Raw genomic sequence first — 21,560 nt, forward strand, 5'->3', positions numbered from 1 at the left:
CTCGTCACAAACGGGTTACGCGGACGCCGATCAGTAAGTTGTTGTGTTTGCGTGCCGGTGTGCTTCCTCTGAGGAACTAAATTGCCAAGTCCCTATATGTGTGGTGATATTTGTAGTACATAAGAAGGCAATTAGGTCATCGTGCGTCGCTCGCGCGCTCTCAATATCTCACGCCTAATATATCCCAAAATTAGAGGAGTCCCGGTCCTTACTCGAGTGGGATATGGGGAGGTCCCTACATGCCTAGCCTAATGTAATTACATACCTACCTGCTGTGTGTATTCGCTGTACGTACGTTATGTACCTACGCATGTACGTAGCACATACATTACAGCTGCCATGTGGAGGGCCGGGGTTGGGCATCTCCCTTAGCTGGCTGAGCTGAGCCCGTCGTCCGTTCGCCGCGTGGGGGAGCGATCCCGAGCTGACCCCTCTCCGAGCCCGGACGGACATTAACTCGGAGAATTGCAACTGCTTGACCTCGACTGCATTCTATTTATTGAATGCCGTTCAACACTCGTCTACTTACGAATTTGCTTCAGGATTTTCTTCGGTTTCTCGTCTTCGTATCTACATACCTAATTTTCTCGGCGGCGACGTGGTGTGTTTTCTTAGCCTCCAACTCCTTACTCCTTAGGCTTTAGCCTATGGTCTGCACATCTCGTTTCCTTGGGACGCAGTGGGCCACCGTCACATCGATGACCACTTAAGCAAGGGAGAGGCTTGCGAGAACATTGGCTTGGGAGCGCCGGATCTCAGATAAAGGGTCGACCTTTTTGCGTGATTGCGTCGACCCAAATCCAATATTTCGGTGCAGATGTTACCCAACCGTTTGGGTTTCAGGGGCGACCTTGTGAGGTTGAGAGTTGAGAGTCGCAGTCAGGTCAGAGAAAAGGGGCCCGGATGTGATATCGATCAGCACAGCATCTGTGTCCTGCAACGCTCGCATGTTCTTCGTGCGAATATCGCCCAAGTAGGCTGAAGTAGGATATCATGAACGTGTGAATATTGCCAACCATCACGTCGTTAATTTGGACTATGTTTTCTCCGCCTCGCTGACGGCGATCTCCGCAGAATTGTTCTGAACAATGGGGATGATGCAACGGAGTGGGGAGTTGGTCTTTGCAACTATCCTGGGATATGGACTTGCGGGTGTGGTCCGCGGTGGGGTGGCTCTTCGGATTGCGGTGTTCTCGTTCGCCCTTCTCTTGACCGATTCTTTTTTTTTTCTTTGCTAGAACAGCATGTACCAAGGGCCGGCCCGTTGTTGCAGTTACTTCCAGGCCCTTCTTGTAGAATGGCCAGGGCTTGGTGATAGTGCATGTTACCGTACGTAGCCATTAGTTTCCCAAGCATTTTTGGAAGAGGGAGAATCTGTTGCGGAATTTACCGCAACAATTTCACCACCCCCTTGTTTTCTCATCATGATCTGTCTCACAAAGCTGTACATAAGCCGTGTCGATGTAGATTCAATATGCGCGCCAGCATGACTGCATAAAATGGAGGAAGCAGAAAGGATTTCGGATGAAGGAAGAGGTCATTTTAGACGTATGCCAAATGCCTATCAACCTGCCGAATTCGGACGCTCTCAAAAGCCAGTTTGATGACCGACTGTGATCCTATCCACGAACAAATGTCTACCGGAGACGAATCAGTGAAAAAAATAGTATCCAATTCTATATAAAATCCAGCAGGTTTTGGCTGGACGGCATTACTAAAAAACCCCGTCTATGGAAGGGACTTGAGACTAATTATGCCCTGCAAATGTCGTCTAGTAAGACTTGCTACACCAGAAAAGAAGTTGAAGACCGGGACGGTTTCGGTGCTGATATGCATAATCCTTATTATGCAAGGAGCAGAAATCTTCGCTAAATCGCCACTATATCGGTGTAGAGCCAGTCTTTGACTGGCCGAAGGCGGAGGTGGAGGACATCCACAGCAACGAATGAAATATTAGGAGCCTCAATTGCAATATCTAAAACTGTCTGACTGTCCAAAGTGAGGTGAGACGGCACAAGTAAGATAATCTTCGGCGTTACTCCAACTTTGATATTGCTAGGGCTACTATGTATTGGATGTTGGATATTATACTCGGAATGCCCAGGGACTTTACACTTTCAGGGCGTTGACGTTACAATAGGCCGACTACTACGTAAGTACATACATTGCCATCACTACCTAGGCACTATATCGTACAGTGTCATATTTAGACGCGGGATCTCACAAACCTTATCGTACTCGTAAAATGAAGCGTCGGACCGCGGTCTCGCTAGACCCAACTTGCTGTACTTCTATATTGCTTGGCTGCGCTTCTAACACGCGAGCAGGGGCCAATTGAAAATCACCTTCATGGCGCTTTTGTTCCTGTAACTTGAAACTTAGGAACTTCGCAGTTTGGTCAGTTATCACAAAGAAGACGAGTCGGTTTCGGGCTACCATGACACAACATTAGCCACATACTATTCAACAACCAGGTACCTGGACGCATGGTTGAGACTGTGTATGTACCTATTCTTCGGAATAAAGTGTTGTGGCTTGGTCTGGAATCTCCGATTTAGCATAAAGCTGTTGAAGCCACGAAAAGGTGACAAAGCTAGGTACCTACGTAGAAAGCTTTAAATCTCAACGGGCACGTTAGTGGGGTTTCCCCTTTTTTCTCTTTGAGAGTGCGGGGACTATTCCGATGAATGAACCGTTCGCGATGTGGTTTTACCCCTGATCCTTACCAGGATCGCCCCCTAAGACGTCGGTTATCTTCCCATGTCAGACTCGCCGTCAGATGACTAAAATAGTCTAGGTAAGTATCGCTTCTCTTTGCTTTTTTTATGCAACTATCTCCGTCCCATCTATAATCAACTCGATCGACCTATTACAATGCTTGCGTATCGAGAGACGGTTAGTATAGTTGGACTCCATCCTGAGCGGGCTCTAAAGTGCCAATATTGAATCCTCATTTGTCGCGGCCTTGTGGGCTTCTAGAACAATAGTAGAAAACTGCAGTAGTGGGTTTTCTAGCCAAGCCGCTGCACTGCGTACATCCGCGGCCGACCCTATCCATTGAGGACACCTTCTGGCTTGGAATCTTGCTGCACCACTACTGCATACACATACAGATGGTAATGTCAAGTGATCCACCTGGCCTACCAACATGTACATGCAAAACACATGGGCATCAAACTAGTCGCAGAGAGCTGATTGACAAATTATCCAATAGAATGACGTCCCCCTGTACTGGCAAACTTGTCCGTTGTCAAATCAGGGTCAAAGCGTGCAGAGCACTAGTAGTTCACAGCTTCTGTAATAGGGTCAAAATGTTCCGTATACGCCTAGAGGGCGACGAAACCGCCGAGATGTTCGCGTTGTTATGGTGTTCCCTAATAGGGACATTGAATACTTTTGTTGACTTTTAGTACGCTGTGCGGTGGCCGCATCTTATGCGGCCATCACTAGGTATTCGGTATGTATCCATAGATGGTATATAGCACAGTAGGTAGGTATGGATGTACCTGCTGTAGTGGATGCTCATTGCAACTAGCGGTGGACGGGTACCCCTTTATTCTTGAATTGTTGGCTACCTATTCTTCTTGAGCGTATTTCGCCGTTCAACATCGAGGCACTCGCTCTCCGCCTTGGTTCTCGTATAGGTATCGAGCAAGCTTGTCATTCACGTGCATTTCTGGACGACTCTTTGACTTCGGCCAAGAAAGTGGTTGATTGGTAAGATAGTGGAGTTTCTTGAGATGGGTATGCTTCCATAGGAGGTTTTTTTTCCTTAGAAAAGCAATTAGTATGGGCTGGTGGCGTCTGGATTCGCAAGTGATTCTCCATAGACCTCCGGGCTATACGTTTAGTCTCTCATGACTCCAGTAGACTAGCTGCTATTATCTGGTTACTGGCGGCCTTTTCATAAGTGTGACCAGCTTGTCGGATACAGCATTAAACTCATTCGCTAGGCAGACTTGGGACGAAACACACCACTTTCTGCGGAGTATACCCCTGTGCCTGGATCCTTCATCTCTAGCTGAAACCACTTATTCCCATGATCGAAGTTCGGATACGTGACAATGATTGGATTTGGGGGCCATTGTCGTTACTAAGACATACAGGATCGGATGTCTATACAACGTTGGTATAACTGCCTAAGTAATATGCCGAATAGTATTATTTTGTCTCGCTTGAATAAAGAGAGGGATGTGAATAATTAAAGGCATAGGAAATTATGGCAAATTATGATCTTTCGTAGCATTGTCGCATAACATTCATATCCACTAGCTCCGGAAATAATTCCTCGATTCTTTGCCTGAACTCCCCTCTGAAATACGCTACTCCCTAAGCATCACATGGCAATTAGTACAATTAGTGTTAGGTATAGGACTTAAGACTCAATTGAGTTAGACTTATTCACTTCACCATATCTCGTGGTCTGGTATACTGAAGTACTTACACTAGTAGTACGTAGTATCACTTTACAGTTTATGTCTGTCTCACCTACATTTATGCCTCTATTATAAATTGCCCTTGATGACCCAACAGACAAAAAAGATGGCAATTACGAATTACGTAGCCATCTAGATTTGTATGGTAATTTGCAGATCTTGGAAGGTGCAAAGTACCTGGAAAAGCCCCCAGGCGACCCTGACAACCTTGACAATGTTGAACCCAGAGTTTCCCGTACTCCCCTGCCGCATTTTCGTGCTACATCTGGGCATGTACAATACCTAGGTACCACGGCGGTGCGGTACCTGTAGGCACCTGGTACCATAGTATTTATTACACTACATGGACCTCACTAGACTCTACAAGGAATGCACACTCAAATGACTTGCATTAAAAATAATTATTAATTTCTTAGGGGGTCCTCGGTCCTCTACTAAACTGTTGCAACACAGTCTACAGTCTACAAGCCTCGTCTCGTCAGCAATGCTACACTTTACATACTACTTGCTACTCACCCATTAATCCATTCACTCACCTTTCTTCTAATTCTTTAACTTGCCACCCCTTCCATCCGGTTGGCTCTACCATATCCTGCAATCAATTTTGCGACGGGCCAATTGAGTGTGCGATTTCGGTAAAAAGCCTTGAGAAGCGTCGTCGGGAAGACCCGAGTCTTCCTCTTCTTTTGTTCTATTTCTTGTTAATGGGTTTGGCTGTTTGACTTCTCCGGTTCTCCTACTAAATACAAAACGTGCGAGAAAGACAGCGTCTTTCCCTTTCTCAGCCATCCGCTTTCTTGCAATATGCTGCCTTAATCCTTAATGTACCAAGTCGATTTTGTACCCGACCTGTCGCTTGCTGTGCGCGATCGTACAGACCAAGCCGCGGCAGAACCCCGACGTATCGCGCAACCTGCGCCGTAACGACGACAAACGGCGCAATCCAGTATGGAGGGTACTCTACTCGTTCCCCCAGATAGGGGTACTATAATTGGTAGAGCCGTATGGAAGGTAATCATAGCCCATCCTCGCTGCGATGCGAATCTAGGCTTTGTATATATGATATACTAAACTCACATTTAGCCCCGATATCTCGTCATCGGCCCGCAAAGGGATGCTTTCCCGTCAAATACCGGCTTCTCTCAGGTTGCTGCTCGTATCAAGGACGCTGGGAGCCGAGCATCGAAGGCGCAGCCGCAACTGAGGCCACAATCGGATGCGATCTATTTGTCGATATATAAATCTCGGGTAAGAGGACCTCGCGTGGTATCCCCCTCAGCCTAACGTAGAAAATCCTAACGTACTCTAGGATGACTGGGAGCCGGTTCAACAGCACTCAATAGCGTCTATTACGGAATCACAGGTTCAGATGATCGCCCATCGCAAACAGGGACCAGTACTGCCAACCCTCGCTATTCAGATATCGCCGGATCCAGCCACTGACAAGTTGCGAAAACGCCGTTCGAGCCGAACTGCAGGACTGACTACTACTAAGGATTCGGGTCCGACGACATTGTGGTTCCGTCTCGGCGATGATCGCACTTATACGCTAGAGGATTGGTCCCGTTACATACAATCGATAATACAGCCCGAGGTTCCTGGCCGACATCCGATAAGTCCAATTAGCCCGACGTCGCCAACCTTCATTAATCCATTCGCTCCTGCAGTTCGGGATTATGCCGCCACGTCGAGCGGCAGCTCTTCCAAGACACGCAGGAGGATGACCACCAAATCGTCTAGTCATACGTATGGATCTAGTCGAGAAGCTAACGTTCCTTATACTTCCGCGGGGTCAGCTAGCATACGTTCCGGCCGTAGTGATATTTCGTCTTCCCACGCTAGTTCGATGGCTCCTGTTGCCACGGCATACGCAGCGCAGCATTATACAACGGTCCACCCTTCCGACCTCCCGTCACCTGCCACAACAGTTGGGGAATATCATGATCAATTCATCGAGGGATGGACATCTGCGCAGGGACGGTCGTCTACCTTGAGTTCCCCCATCAGAGCCAGAGAAAGCATTGGCTCTTCGCCTGGCCAATTCCAGCCCAGTATCTATTCCGGCTCGCCCCCGGCACCTCGAGAGACCATTCTGGACAGAGCATTTCAGCTGCGGTGTATTCCTGGTTCGGACCGTGAAGTTCCAGGAGAGGAAAAGCTCAGCTCCATTGCCCGGTTTGAAGCACTGATGCGTCAGGCGGAGGAACGCCAGAGAGCCTTCGAGAAAGAAAAGTCAACGGTAACGGGGAAACAACCACTGAAGAGTACCTGGGAAGAAGACGAAAGCGACGAAGAGAATGGTGCTGGTGAGGAAGATGACGATAGTGACGAGGATGCATTTGAACAGGATCTAGACAATGATGAGATCGGACCGTCTGCGCAGAAGGCACTTCAGTTCATTGCTAATCGTCATAGCGGGAGGTCGCAGTGGTCGCAATCGAGTAGTAGGACCGTATCCAATAATCAAGACTCGGGACCGGCCATCCTCCGACCGCATACCGCGCATTCAAGGCTAAGACCTACGGCCCAGCGAACAAGTAGTCAACCGCAGATCCCTGCGGCGGCGCTTGAGATGTCAGCTATCCCTAGTAGGGTACAGGAAGAAGGTGTGACCCGACGAAACCACGAGAAACGTCACTCGACATCTGATGTAAAACGTCTTAGCTTTAACGAGTTCACGAAGCGATTGAGTGGCACCAGTAGCCTGTTACTCGTACAGACCAATGCCAGCGCCAACAGCAGCCGAGGAAGTAGCGACATCGACGGAGCTCAACAGACGACGCCACCAAGGGCCGGCGCACTGAGTCCGAGAGGTGGAGCGTTATCACCGACCGACCGAGACGAACGCTGTCGGTGGCGGGGCAGCGTTGGCGTGTTCGGCGCCAACGAAGGCGGATTCTTATAAGACGGGCATTGCGTTATTGCGCTTTCGATTCTTAGGCCATCGATGTGATTACCGGTACTTCGGCCGGGGAGTTTGACCTCCCTCTGTATTTTGATACCACCATGTTTTGCTTGTTACGACCCGTCACGACCATCGCGCACGTGTCGAATTCACGGCGCCACGATTCCCGACTTATGGGACACGATATAATCCCATGCATATTGAAGAAGTGTTCAGTTGAATTTATGGATTGGAATACAGTACGACGAAATTTTTCATGGAGAGAATTGTTGAATGAGGAATCTGTCACGACGTCTGAGCTGCGAGACTCATAATCTTCTGTCTGATATCCATCTTATTTTAGAAATTTTTTTGTTTGTTTCGAAATACTAGTGATACCCTTGGGCATCATCAAAAGAATATAGCATCCGCCATTTATATATGTGCGAATTTCATGGTACCGTCTCCCGGTTTTGTGTTCTTTTTTTTTCTCCCTCTTGTGTTGCGGTGTGACGTTTCCCTCAGCCGGCACCTCATTTGTCTATTGACCCGGAATATTGGAGGCTGCATATGCAACGAGTCGCCCAACTCGATTGCGGTGTATCGGGTAGGTGTTTTAGCGTTCTCGTCGTACCGTAGCCCCTCCTCCAAGATGCATCTCGTACCAAGTTTCTTTAGCCTGATCGGCGTGCGAAGTCAGGAACCATACCTTGGTGAGTTGGACGAGAGTTCTTGATTGGGGATTTTATGACTACTAGACCGCTACTATTTCTCTTTTGGGCTATTCAAAGGTGAGCTCGTGACTCCGATGTTACTGACAGACTTAACTAGGTGCAGGATTCAGGATTCATGGTATTTCGTGATGGCGACGAAACTATCTGCAAGAGCGGTGTCGCTCCGCACTGCTTCGATCTGACCTGGCTATCGGCGCAAGTGAGGGGAGAATCTGGCGCTCGCATGACGGGAAGACGCTGGTCGCGAACGGAGGCTTGAATATTGATGCGCCACGCGGTGTGTCGGCCCCTCTATAGCCGGGGATGCTTCAGTGATGTCGGCGGCGCATTCGGCCCCCTAGAGGAAATTGAGCGGGATGAGGATGACGATGCCGTTAACGAAGGAAACATCATATTCATTACTTGAGACAGGCTTGACAATTGGTAACTTGCTCCCACGTCGTAATGGATATGCCGATTCTACGTACGGCAGTATTCAAGCCTTGACTATCAGCAGCTATTAACACATACTACTTGACGTACTTCCTTTCCAAATCTGTGATTCGGCTATAGCTCTAGTTAGTGAGTACTTTGGGGGATGTCTTTCGTTATACTGATTACAATACCTTTGGTACTCATGATGACTATATCGAATTATTAGCTTTGAAGCTGAATGTTGGGTCACTCAGGTTAAGCATACCTAGTAGCCATATTATCACTTAACCTCTCTAAAGTCGATGGTAATAGAGACTTATCGAAGTACGCAAACTTACAAATAGGTACATAGTATCAAAATTATGCCCGATATCAGACTTCCATGCTGTTCTGTAAGCCGGAGTTTAAAAAGTGTAACTGCGATTCAATTGTCCTAACTTGGAATATTACGGGGAGCACCTAAGGCTACTACTACCTAAGAGTATTAGGTTCCTTATGACTTCGTAGTTTCCCTTAATCACAGTATCTACCTAGATACGTATCATATCATCCATGCTCGTAGCTTAAGGTTCACCTTAGTACAGCAGTACAGGACGAGTTATATCTCTCGAAAACGGCACAGGATAGCGCCGAAGGAGGATTGCGGGGACGGGTCTCAGAGTCTTATCCATTTTACCCAATTGAGAAATAGTGATCCAGTACCATGGCCTGTGCACAGGGCAATTAAGTGGATAACCATGTGGGAAAGGGGACTTGACCTATTGGCTAACCGTTTATAGTAATGATATCAGGGGTTCACAACTCGAACGAAGCTGCCCTATCGCGGATAGGTACCACCATGACAAGTCAGCCCTTCGCCTTCGCCCTCGCCTCAGCCCAACTTGGCGTCGTCGTTACTTCCTACGGTCTGTTCAAGCCTCATCCAAATATCCGCAATATGGGATCCGAAAGTTCTACGATACAAGACCTAAACCTTTCACATTCTAACATCCTTCATCTCTTTTTTGACAATGACATTTTGCTTACAGCACCTATGAGTGGCTATCCCTGTTCTAAACAGGTAACATTCTTTATGATAGCTTCCAACGATACGAGTTTATAACAATTCAAGTGGAATAACATTCGTTTCTCAACTCGGACGACGTATATCTCGCGGGCCTTTACCTATCCGGGCATCCGAAATGCCACCCGTTGTAGTAAACATGAACGTACACGGTTATTATTACGCAACGTAAGCTCCCTTTTTTTTTTTTTTTTTTTTTTCTTGTGACTGTCTAGATATCAGGTACTTAATCAAGATCTCTAACCAGTGGCAAACTACAGGTTTTGGGTTGTCTTTTCAAATGCCACCATCCTTTTCAACAAGTGGCTAATTGATGATTCTGGCTTCCGTGAGTTTTCCCCTGAGCACTTAGAGCCTCCATAGGCTTTGACTAATCTATATATTCTCTAGATTATCGCAAGTTATCTTCTTGGCTTAATACACTTGGTTAATTCTAATCATGACGAGTAGCCATATTGTTAACATGTTGGCACATGATCATCGCTACACTTTTTACTCAGGTGCTCGCCTGGAAGACACATTTTCTCGATGGCCGCCATAAAAACAAGATGACGGTGCCGCTATTCATGAAAACCATTGTTCCTATTGGTCTCCTGTATAGCGGAAGCATGATATTTAGTAATTTGGTCTATCTCCACTTAAGTGTAGCGTTCATACAGATGTTAAAGGTCAGTATAAATCAACAGCACCTCAAGGATACGTTATATGATCTGTTTAGTACCTAGGTAGCTTACAAGACAAATAGGCTACGGGACCGATAGTTACTCTCATAGTTGGCTATGTATGGGGCGTCGAACACCCAAGCTGGTCGAAACTCGGTTATATCACGCTCATCGTCTTCGGTGTCGCTATGGCCAGCGCCGGCGAGATCCAGTTTTCTTGGCTCGGCTCCATCTTCCAGATTCTCGGTATTCTATTTGAATCACTCCGCGTCATCATGATACAGTTTCTCTTATCAAGCAAGGGCCTAGACATGCCTCCTCTTGTCCTCCTTTATTACTATGCTCCGGTTTGCGCTATTGCAAACTTTCTCGTATCTCTTACTTCCGAATGGAGCACATTTGCGTGGACGCACGTCGTTGAAGTTGGACCTTGGATCTTGATATCAAATGCGATCTTGGCGCTCTTATTGAATATCTTTAGCATTCTCTTAGTAGGTTTACCAATATCCATTCCTTGTTACGTTGGCCCGTTAATGGGGTATTAATAGATTATAGATTAGATCGATGTCCGCTCTGGTTTATGTACTTTTGGGCGTTTTCAAGAACATCCTTCTTGTAGTCAGCGCCGTGGAAATCTGGAACACCCCCATAACTCCTATCCAAGTCGTCGGCTACAGTTTGGCTCTATCTGGCTTGGGTCTCTATCAATCAAATTGGGAACTAAAATGGGAGGGTACGTGTCGTTCTTGGAGAAATATCATCCCAAGGATGACAATTCAATCGCTCTTCAGAGGCAAGAAACTGCGATTGCTCATAGCGGCTGCGATCATAACTGCGCTGCTGGTTATCGCATTTGTGAAGAGAGGGCAAAGGAACTGGAAAGATCCGTCGATTGATAAGACGAAAGAGGGAGCTGGCCATATATCTAATGACTGGCTCTCATGGGTACACTTGAAAGACAATATATGGAGGATCGGTAACGATTGAGTTCAGAAACTAACAGCGTGGGTTCTATAAAAAGTTGAGGTTCTATGCAGCGCTTATATAGCGCTCTGAACAACGTCACATTATCAATAATCAATTCATTTGAGAAGTCACAAAGCCATTCCAAAATTCAGGGGTAGGATGACCACTTTGACATCTCACTAATTGCTATCCAACCATCACAACTTCGCCCTCACCCGGCCCCTGCTCTCCTCTGCCCTCCTCCTCTTACGCTTGAAGCCCTCGATCTTGTGGGTAACCATACCCGTCCAGACTTCCAACCACTTTTCGTCGAAAGCAGGCAGCACGCGCCCTGTGGTACCCGGTGCCGGCTCCCCGGCGATGCCCCTCAAAAATTCGAAGTAAACCCCATAGTCGGGCGCAATCGAGTAGTAGTCCTTGCCACCACCTCGCTCGGCCACGCGCTTCCGCTCCCACTCTAGTTGCTCGGGGATAGGGGGAAGCGGGTTCGCGCGTCCGGCGAGGTGCCGCGCGACTGCGACGGCTTGCCATTCGTATACACGGAAGGTGAAGCCGCCGCCGAGCTATTGATGCATTAGCGAGGGAGATATACGAATGGGTACGAGAGGGGATAGGTGAGCAGCATTTACCATTCCGACAAAAGTTAACGTCGGATCTTCTATATCCCATGTGTGTTGATACACGCCGGGGAGACGACGGTAGGCATTCCTGATCCGCTCTTGGACGTGTGGGATATACGGGACGCTAAAGGTGTAACCAGTTCCGAAGACGATGTAATCCACATCGTCGAGGGTTGAGCCGTCAACAAAATCGATACGTCCAGTCTCTGGGTCTAGGCGCTTTATTTCTTTTTTGACGATTATATCTGGATGCAAGAATGGCTCCCATCCGAAAGCTGGGATGGGCTCCCCTCTCACGGATGCGTAGATGGGGGTCTGGGCGATGTCTAGAATTTCGTGGATGACCTCATGCGCAGATATGGAGCCCCCTACCACGACCACCCGCTACGACGACTGTCAGCAAACACGAGATCATCTTAGAAAAGGGATTATGGCAAGAATTCATTCACCTTTCCCTTAAATTTCGATGAGTTGCGGAAGTGTTTGCTATGCTGTATCCTCCCGGGGAATCGCTTATCGTATTCCAGGAGACCCGGTATACTCGGAAACCAGGGTACATTGTAGTGACCCGTAGCCACAACTACAGCATCGAACGTCTCCCTCCACCAATAATTCCTCCCCAGCGCCTCTTTCCTCAGCGTCAGCACCCACTCCCCATTAACCTTCTCAGCCCGCTCCACCGTCGTGTTCAGCTCGACCAGCTTCTCGTACCCGCCACGCGAAAAGATACCCTCGATCCACTCGCGGATGACGGCATGATGCCGGAACGGCGCGTCGGGCCCGTGCTCCGCCAGCGTGCGCGGGGACAGCTTATCAGGGAAGGGCTCCTGCGTGTAGCTCATGATAGAGGGTATGATGTTGCTGTGCAAGTTCTCGTGCAGCGCCGTGTCCGCGAACCGGCGCTGGTGCCCGTTGACCTCCTCGGACACGGGCGTGGTCGCGGGCAGTATCGCGGGCGGCTCGATCGCGACGTCCGCCTTTCCGGATACCAGGTCCGGCAGAGACGGGATCGCGGGAGGCAGGTGCGGAGTGTAGATCCAGGTCCCGCCGATCCCGGGCCGCCGGTCGAACACCCGGATCGTGTCGAATGCTTGCTCCTTGGCTAGTGCGTCGGTGGCTATGGCGCCCGCGGGCCCGGCGCCGATTACGGCTACGCGACGCGCTTTGGCTGTCATGGTAGGTTTGGTCTGTCTAGGAAGAAGTGGTATGAGGTGACCGTATCAAGGAGTAAACTTTCTTCTTAACGACCCTCCTTGACTAAGAACTTACCCGTGCGGCTAGGCAAAAGCTTTTAGAGGAAGCAAGTTGAGATATGGCAGCCCTCGGCTTTTATGTGATTACTGATCGCAGTGTTTCCCATGAGGAAGAGACCTCGGAGCTCGCTCACCGATAAGGGACCTGCATTGCGTGACACTTGCCGCGATCACGCCAATGAGATAGCTGTGTTGAATGGCACCTACAGTAGGGATTATGAACACCGTGGGAGAGAGGTTGCTGCTACCTTCTCCTCTCTTTGCCCTCTATGGGGCTTGTAAGTGGACTCGTTATATACCATATTTCGAACTCGGGATGAAACGTCGGCAGCTCGCCCACTATGGATCCCGTAATAGCTTTCAAGACTCAGTCACCGCAAGATGGTATTAACATTTCATCAGTAACGGGCGACCTGGCAAAGTCCACAGCTTAGAAGCTACCTGCTAAGCATGCCGCATTGCGGCGATGACGCCATTTTATACCATCCGCACGTAACGGATGTGTATGTATGGTCGCACATTCAACCCCTCCTAACTTCGGTAGGCCTTCCGATATGCACTGCAGCAGTAGGGAGGCATTAAGGCGGATATCATCCATACTATTTGGTCAAGCCATGGATGTCCGCCGTCTCATTGCTTGCTACGCCAACCACTTGCAGGAACCGATTCAAAATGCGGTACTGATTTACGCATAAGTTGATTCTTAACTTACCTGCCTACATAAGAAAGGATTATATAAATCAAACACCAGTATGCCGTCCGCCCTCGTGACCGACCGACCATTGCCGGTTTACTTTATCGGCCACGCCGGAGTGGGTCTCCTGTTCAGCGAGTCGCCTCAGAACCGGATCGTCCAAGACAACCTTCGGGTTATTGGAGAGGAGATCCGTAGGATTTCACCCCGGCCAAAGGCCATCCTCACCTTTAGTGGGCACTTTGAGGCAGGAGAGATCCACGGGCCGGAGGTGATAGAGGGTAAGATACTTCTTAACCAACCTTCGAGTCTGCCTTGTCGGGCAGCACCATAAGATTATGCATGGCTAAATTTATTGGTACATTGTCACAATAGTCAATATGAAGAAAGGGACTTATATTATGGTCAGTGGGGCTCAGTTAATATGTATCGATTTGACGGGCCGGCCATACATAATGAACCCGGTTAGATCGTTCTTTGACCTTCAACATAGCATGACTTCGTCAACGACTTCCACGATTCGGCACCTTTTGTCTACGAGTATGACTGGCCGCACGAGGACGCACCGGAACTAGCGTCCGAGGTCTGGCGACACCTGAACAAATCCGGCATCAAAGCCAAGCGGGTCGAGCGCGGCGTCGATCACGGTATCTGGGTCCCCTTCAAAGTCATGTTCCCGCCCGAAGATCCGCTCGACATCCCCGTTGTCCAGGTCTCCACGTTCCACGGCTACGACCTGGAAAGCCAGATCCACCTCGGCGAGGCCGTCGCATCGCTCCGGTAATTCCCCCCTATCACTTCCCCCTTCCCTCCCCTCCCCCCCTTTTTTTTGACAATTCCCCCTACCAAAGCACTAACCCAACCCCTCATTCCAAACCCACAGGAACAAAGGCTTCCTAATCCTCGCATCCGGCATGGCCGTCCACTCCTTCCCCTCCCTAGCCTCAATCCGCGCCGCGCCGTCGGACGCCAGCCGCGCAGCCCGGCGCGAAAAGGTCCTCGCGGAGTCGCGCGCCTTCGACACGGCGGTCCGGGCCGTGGTATCGAAAACGCGTGCTTCGGAGCGGAGGAAAGCGCTTCTAGAACTAGAACAGTTGCCCGAGTACCGCCGCTGCCATCCTACCGTCGAGCACTTTACCCCGTTGCTGGTGGCGGCGGGGGCGGCCGGGGACGCGGTGGGAGAGGCGGTGGGGGTGGATGTGGTGGAGCCTGGGATGTCGTATTTGAATGTTAAGTTTAGTTAGGCTGAGATAGGGATAAGCATAGGGCTGGTCTGGAGTATTGGATGTGGTCGTTGTGTCTCGTATTAGTCTGGGGATTTAGGGGGTCGTATTAGGAACCTCTCAATAATTGCCTCGCTCTTATTGGGCTAGTAGCTCCTTTGACCTAGATCATTAAGTCTAAACTTAAGGGGTTTGAATACTTATCTGTGAAGAGGTGTCATGCTGTGCTGAAATTCGTCACGACCAAGCTTTCGACATATCTCGGTTCCATCTACAATTCTTCTTGTTTTGTACATGTATATATGATACACTATATTGGATAATACATCTACCGACGTCGGTTTGAGATGCCATGGATTCTCTTGCTGTATTTCCATAAGCTCTTGTACTTGGGCTTCTGCCTCTTCGCTTCCCAACCTCTGGCCTTCTTTTCCGGCTTCATTGAGTAAACTCTCTTGTTCTTGAACTCGACGTCGGCGCCCGGCATGCCGGCTCTCTCCATGACTCCGGCTGTGCCTTCATCCCAAATGGTACGGAAGATATTGAAGCCGACAGGGGTCAGACTGAACTTATCCCGGTAGCTCTTAAGACTGAATCCGTCTCGAGCGGAGTAAAGCTCGCGTAGTTTGTTGATATCCAAAGTCTCGCCAGCCTTCTGCTCTAGAATAAAGACAGACAGGCGATGGTACGGAGCTCCCTTCTGAGAGAAGGCTGGGAGCCAGGGCACAGCTAATTGAGTCTCCTTATTAGCCTTACCAAGGGGTAAAGATTGCTCATTAGGAGAGATGGGTATGTTTGCCGAAAGGTAATGGCACCGCCTGTCGAAGGAATCTGTCTCTACATTGGGAACATCCGAGTCCATAACTACGACCGAAACGAGACGCTCGCCAGGATTAAAGACTTGGACCTTCAAGCGTGGCGGCACTTCCGTGATCCGTGAGTCCAAAATCTCACCAGGGGTAACCTTGATTCGCCGGAACCACATCTGGACGTCAACGATAGGTTCAAATTTAGGTAGTACATCAGGAACGATGTTAAGCTGCTTAATACGTTGGGTGATGATTCGATATGGCAGGCCACGCCATTTGCGTTCAGCATAATAACGGTAAATCGGCTTGTCAAAATCGCCTGTGTAACTATTAGCATGTTATTGAATACGATGAGGATAGAGCATGGGCTAAATAAGAGCAAGGAGCAAAAATGACAAAAAAGAAAACATACAACACCAGGGATTCGCTGGTCGTCACCGACCCAACTACTAATCTGGCAATGACTGGCTTATCTATGGGAGAGCGGACGGGATCCCGAGTATTCCAGGCCCTATGGTCGTATGTGAAAGAGATGCCACTTATTTTAGATTATAAACCCGGCCTGCGTCCAAGCCCACTTTGACTCAACGCACAACTAATTCTTCGCAGCGCAGTAGTAGAAAATAACCAGGAAAATGGCAATAATATGACTTCGCAAATGTGAAAAGAAATAGCACATACCAAGACCGTCTTCGAATTTCCGCTTCACGACAGGATCATTAATATCGGCCAAGATCTTGAGCTTCTCCAAGTGTTTCCTCAAGCTTGTTAATCGTACATTCTTCATGTACTCGCCGCCAGGGACCTTGTCGGCGGGTGTCTCCTCCAGCTTCTTAATCTTGGCTGCCTCTTTCGCAAGGGCTAGGATCTTTTCCTGACGATCTTGCTGTAAGATCTTCCGCGCCTCTTGGAAGCATTGATAAGGTAGCTGATCAAAAGGCACATTCTCCGAAGTACGGATGGCCGCTCGTCTACGTCGCGATCCGACAGGCGGCGTACCCATTCGTACTAACTTCCGCTCGGCCCAGTGCGCCGTTGTGGTGTCTCGGTCCATCAATCGGTCCTGCATGCGAATCCTCTCAGCTTCTTCTTCCTTAGCCTTTGCACTGGCCATTCCGGCCGCCTCAAGCTGGTCCAGCGACGTCGTCGACGACGCTGGCGGGGGTGGTGGTGGAACAGCATCATCTTGCCGCGGCGCACTCCTCGAGAATGATCGCGAGAAATGCGATGTGGTCTGGAGAAAGAGCCGCTCTTGTCGAAGGGACTGCACGAGGGGTCTCGTGACCCTCTGACAGCTCGACATGGCGGGGTGTGTGTCGAGGCGATATAGTGGTTGATTATTGAATTAGAGAAACGAAAATCCGGAACTTTTTTGAAGCTCCATTTGTGCCCCACTAGAAACATGGAATTCGCAATATTTGATTGGCCGATGGATCCTGCCCTACCTATCGATATGATGTACCTACGTATCATCACCCGCATCTTCGATAATTTTTCTGGGGTTCAATTGACTTCACCAACAACTTAACACCAGCGCCGGCAAGCACACCTACAATTCGAATTTGTCTAAGTACGGTCATTGGGTGTCGTCGAAATGGCGAGTAAAGGCATGAGAGGCCTCAACGAGGCTTTAAGGAGCTTAAGCATATCTTCACAGACATGCCGGGAAGCCGTCTCAGTATGCCACCCCTCCAACGAGTAGCCACGACTATAGTCTAACGAACACAGCATCGAATACCATCATCGACATTCACAAGAACAATGGCGACCGAGGTCCCTCTACCTAAGATCACCGCCACGGTAGACCCAGACTCCAGCTATAAGCCAGTAACCACCGTGCCCCTCACCATCTTCAACTTCCCCTCCTTCGAGCCCGCGCGCCTCGAGTCCTGGTCCGCGAAGCACCTGCACGTGCCGCTACGGCGCGACATCCTACATCTAGCCGTAGTCTACGAGGGCGACAACGCGCGGCAGGGTACCGCATCAAGCAAAAACCGGTGGGAGGTAGCGGGCTCGCACCGGAAGATAGGACCGCAGAAAGGCACGGGCAGGGCGCGGCGCGGGTCGCGGCAGTCGCCTCTGATGAAGGGCGGCGGGAAAACGTTCGGGCCGAAGCCGCGCGACTTCGGGACGCGGATCACGCGCAAGGTGTACGACCTGGCGTGGCGAACGGCGCTGAGCTACCGGTACCGGCGCGGCGAGCTCGTCGTGTGCGCCGACGGCGTCGAGCTGCCCTTCCCGGACGAGTACGCGGCGCTCGTCGAGGCCAACGCGCTCGACGACGAGCTCGGCCGCGACTTCCGCGTCAAGTGGGTGCGCCAGGTGCTCGACGCCAACGACTGGGGCCGCCGCGCCGGCAGGAGCACCTTCATCACCACCACCGAGCGCGAGAACTTGTTCCAGGCCATGGCCGAGGTGCCGAATTGGGGCCGCGCGCTCGACGTCACGGATGTGGATGTCAAGGACCTGCTAGAGACGGGGCGGCTGGTCGTAGAGAGGGAGGCGCTGAAGGAGATGATTGAGTCGCATCAGAGCGATCTCGTCACGAAGGTTTTCGTGGGGACTGCGGCACCGAGGACGCCGGAGAGTGGTATGGTGTTGGTAGAATAGACATGAATATCTATTCTCGGACATTTAAGAACACTACTGCGCCTGTGTATCTGGCTGTACATTATACGAAGGCTTTGCAGGGCGTCTGTAACTACCTACCTACATAACCAAGGTAAACTTAGTGAACAAACATGAACCGTACGCTAAGAAATTTACAACCAACGGACAGGTTCTATCGAACTGATGAAGTAATATAGCTCCAGAACTACATATGTTCTGACTATTGATGCATGTACTATTAGTTATCCATGGGAATTGAAACCGACGAGATCGCTGATCTTATATCAGGTTTAGCATTAGTTCAAGTAAAGGGGTATTTGCTCCAGTTCAAATGTTCGACCCGTATTGAAGCCAACTCGGCCGCAGCGATGACAATCTTCCGGGTTACCCCAACTAACACGGCCGTAATCCGAAGACTACAGGTAGAATACGACACGCTTCCTACGAATTGGACATCATCACGTCATATTAGGAGATATCGATACTCTTGATAAATTTAATTCAAAGTCGAAATCAATGTATTCTGCTCGGCATCCATGTTATTTCTCCCATGTTGGAGTTACCTAGCTCAACGCCGTTTCGTAACAAAGCCAATACGTATTAGTGCTAAGATACGAGCAGCCGGCCCTATCCGGCACTCGCGGCGACGAGGGCGTTCCGAATCGATCGTAGTCTCATTCCGTCGTTATTTTTCCCCATCCGACTCGATTGATATCGACACGACACATTACTAGAAGAGCCCATCCTTACCCCATTTAATTAACCTTGAGCCTGAATGCCTTCCGCACTTCCGAGTGTAATGAGATTGGGTCTTAGATAAACATCCCTCATTACGCAACCCGAGTTCCCACGGAAATTCGCATATAAGCGCCCTGTTTCGTAAATAACTCCTACCATATGAACACTCACTTAGAGATGGCCCAGAAAATCATTCATGCTGAAAATGCATAACAGTCCTTCTACTAGATCACCGTTCGATGTTGCTGTTTGACACGCACTGGCGCACGTGCCAATCGAGGGTTCCAGACGCCAATGAGAATAAGTGGCGGACGTAAGAAGCTCACTGGGTATTCTGATACATGAGCACAGCGTATGTCGTACCACGGCACAAGCTTATTCTCTTTGAGCCGTGAATCGTTGTCAACATTCGGGGATTGCCGAGCTCTGGAACGCTTCGTTTCCCATCGATACGCCATCAAACCCGGCAATGTCTTCAGACATTGAATTAGGCAAATGACCTGTTGAATATGACTCTTCAGCTGGGATAGAAGCCATACCTTCTGGCATACTTGGCGTTAGGTCTGGACGGCATAAACCAGGTGAGTTCGGCATCATGGTCCCGGGAGGAAATGATATACTTCCTCTGTGTGATGAAGCCACTGGGCTAATAAGTTCCGAATCCGGAACGCCTGGGTATCCTGAAGCTGAAGAGAAGCTTTCTTGCCGATTAGTCAATCCAGGGGCGTGGCCCAAGTTGGCCAACATATGATCGTACCGTTCGCCTGCTCCCACCACAAATCTCTTTGCCTCATTCTCGATCCACTTATCGATATTGGGGTCGTTACAACCGGCATGCTCCATGAGTTGTGACTTTATCTGTGTAATTTCGTTCCTCAGGCTGCTGTATTCCATCTGAAGGTGGTTGTTTTGGCTTTCTAAACCAAATCTTGTCTCTTCTAGGTCCGATACCCATTCCTTTTTCTTTTGACGGCACTTGGTTGCCGCAACTCGATTCTTCTCTAAGAACCGGTTTCGTTTGGCCGCTTCGGTTCCTTGTTCCATATCTTTCTTGCTTCGGTGTTTCCTCTTTTTAGAAGGAGGGGATTCCGGGGCCAGAAAGCTATGCGCACCAGACCCGTTTTCAGGCGTTACAGTGTGTTGCGATGAGTGAGACTCCGGCGTGTCCGACGATCCGCTAGATAAGCCGGGGGATTCGGAGCTGGCCGGGTTGAACTGCTGTATTGTTGCCTGTGGCTTGGTACGGCGGTTTGAACATTTCCTCGAGGGCTGAACGTAAATTGAATCCATTGAGAAGTTGTTGAATCGATGAGTGTGGTCGGACAGTGGATGAATGGAGGAATGGTCTAGATTAGTATCAGGTGAAGCATTTTGGTAATAGCTGTTCGAATCCTTCATATAACGGCTATCAAATGACTGATTCCCGCCATTCCCGTCATCCTGGATGTCTCTACTAAAGAAGTTCGCCGGTTCATCCATACCTGCTGTGGAACTTTTGTACGGCCCTTGGCCTTTAGCGATATCGATCAAGGACTCAACAGACGAGCGAAATAAGTAAAGTGTCAGCAGCGTAGCAAGAGTTTAATGGATTTCTGTTGCCTTTGGATTACCAGCAACGGAGGTTATCAAGGACAGCCCGACCACTTGAGTGTGAAGGTTAAAGGTACAATCCCTAGCTTACGCGAGTCAAGGATAGCTTAAGCGCGCCGTTTTGTTGCCCCATCCAAAGCGTCACAAGCAACCTTAATCCCAAACTAACGTATCACGATAGGCAGACACTCGTGGATTGATAATTCAAAGTTTGCTGCGGAGAGAAAAGCTAAATACAGGCAAGCTCGGGAAGGAGACACTAGCGGACCGGGAAGGTACATATGTATTTGCCAATGCCTCCTTCAGGTTGAGTCGTGGGTCTTGGAAGCTGTTGCTTTCATGTGGTATGTAATAAGGAGGTGGTTCATTGGCTAACGAAATCCGCTCAAGCTTTTAAACTCAAACCCTTTCCTTTCGTAGCAATACGAACATGGGTAACACCACCGGTCGAATTTTCATCCCATTGTCAGATGGAATTTCCTTTCTCTGCCCTCCTTGCATCTTATATATATTTCTCTTCTTCAACCACATTAGATTGATGTGTATTCATTTTTTACGAGGATTCTTCGGTTGGAGTAGCTACCTTCGGAACCTATCATTCCTTGATCAAAAAAGCGCGAGTGAAAATTAGATCAGATCAGTATACTGTACTGTTTTGATTATAGTTCTTGGACCATTAGAAGTGGCTGGCTTATTAGTAAAAACATTTGAGCGATACTCGGCACGCATAGCCGTACCAAGCAGCCGTGATTCGAAGTTAAAATCGGACGAAGAGGCAGGGACGACTCCCAGGCATCTTTTGTGTTAGGCTTTCTTCCGGCATTGACAGAAGTCTAAATAACCGGATACTAGGATATCACAAAT

The 21,560-nt window shown here is 49.3% G+C and overlaps 7 protein-coding genes across 7 annotated transcripts; 4 read left to right on the forward strand and 3 right to left on the reverse strand.

Annotated features, from left to right (window-relative positions):
* Positions 1 to 4,834: 4,834 nt before the first annotated feature.
* F4807DRAFT_405848 (uncharacterized protein) lies at positions 4,835 to 7,784 on the forward strand. The gene is made up of 3 exons (XM_047996246.1): positions 4,835 to 5,447; positions 5,520 to 5,684; positions 5,746 to 7,784. The coding sequence occupies exons 1-3, from the start codon at positions 5,385 to 5,387 to the stop codon at positions 7,339 to 7,341; spliced, it is 1,824 nt and encodes a 607-aa protein (XP_047859607.1). The 5' UTR covers positions 4,835 to 5,384; the 3' UTR covers positions 7,342 to 7,784.
* Positions 7,785 to 10,079: 2,295 nt separating this feature from the next.
* Positions 10,080 to 11,180, forward strand: F4807DRAFT_455538 (TPT-domain-containing protein; the record flags this gene model as incomplete). Its single annotated transcript, XM_048000745.1, has 4 exons — positions 10,080 to 10,199; positions 10,277 to 10,684; positions 10,749 to 10,926; positions 11,011 to 11,180. The coding sequence occupies 4 exons, from the start codon at positions 10,080 to 10,082 to the stop codon at positions 11,178 to 11,180; spliced, it is 876 nt and encodes a 291-aa protein (XP_047859608.1).
* Positions 11,181 to 11,356: 176 nt separating this feature from the next.
* Positions 11,357 to 12,954, reverse strand: F4807DRAFT_455539 (FAD/NAD(P)-binding domain-containing protein; the record flags this gene model as incomplete). The annotated part of the gene is made up of 3 exons (XM_048000746.1): positions 11,357 to 11,722; positions 11,789 to 12,163; positions 12,229 to 12,954. The coding sequence occupies 3 exons, from the start codon at positions 12,952 to 12,954 to the stop codon at positions 11,357 to 11,359; spliced, it is 1,467 nt and encodes a 488-aa protein (XP_047859609.1).
* Positions 12,955 to 13,604: 650 nt separating this feature from the next.
* On the forward strand, positions 13,605 to 15,124 carry F4807DRAFT_20447 (Extradiol ring-cleavage dioxygenase, class III enzyme, subunit B). The gene is made up of 4 exons (XM_047993844.1): positions 13,605 to 14,007; positions 14,102 to 14,130; positions 14,220 to 14,506; positions 14,610 to 15,124. The coding sequence occupies exons 1-4, from the start codon at positions 13,785 to 13,787 to the stop codon at positions 14,968 to 14,970; spliced, it is 900 nt and encodes a 299-aa protein (XP_047859610.1). The 5' UTR covers positions 13,605 to 13,784; the 3' UTR covers positions 14,971 to 15,124.
* F4807DRAFT_20417 (phosphatidylethanolamine-binding protein) lies at positions 14,895 to 16,042 on the reverse strand. The gene has a single exon (XM_047993840.1). It carries the CDS (start codon positions 15,932 to 15,934, stop codon positions 15,278 to 15,280), a length of 657 nt encoding a protein of 218 aa, XP_047859611.1. The 5' UTR covers positions 15,935 to 16,042; the 3' UTR covers positions 14,895 to 15,277.
* A 1,233-nt stretch (positions 16,043 to 17,275) lies between these two features.
* Positions 17,276 to 18,617, forward strand: F4807DRAFT_405866 (ribosomal protein L4). The gene is made up of 2 exons (XM_047996247.1): positions 17,276 to 17,436; positions 17,487 to 18,617. The coding sequence occupies exons 1-2, from the start codon at positions 17,353 to 17,355 to the stop codon at positions 18,366 to 18,368; spliced, it is 966 nt and encodes a 321-aa protein (XP_047859612.1). The 5' UTR covers positions 17,276 to 17,352; the 3' UTR covers positions 18,369 to 18,617.
* Positions 18,618 to 18,842: 225 nt separating this feature from the next.
* On the reverse strand, positions 18,843 to 20,912 carry F4807DRAFT_405869 (uncharacterized protein). The gene has a single exon (XM_047996248.1). It carries the CDS (start codon positions 20,583 to 20,585, stop codon positions 19,509 to 19,511), a length of 1,077 nt encoding a protein of 358 aa, XP_047859613.1. The 5' UTR covers positions 20,586 to 20,912; the 3' UTR covers positions 18,843 to 19,508.
* Positions 20,913 to 21,560: the final 648 nt, after the last annotated feature.

The sequence above is a fragment of the Annulohypoxylon truncatum genome (assembly GCF_022578515.1).
Source record: "Annulohypoxylon truncatum strain CBS 140777 unplaced genomic scaffold F4807scaffold_1, whole genome shotgun sequence".
NCBI lineage: Eukaryota > Fungi > Ascomycota > Sordariomycetes > Xylariales > Hypoxylaceae > Annulohypoxylon > Annulohypoxylon truncatum.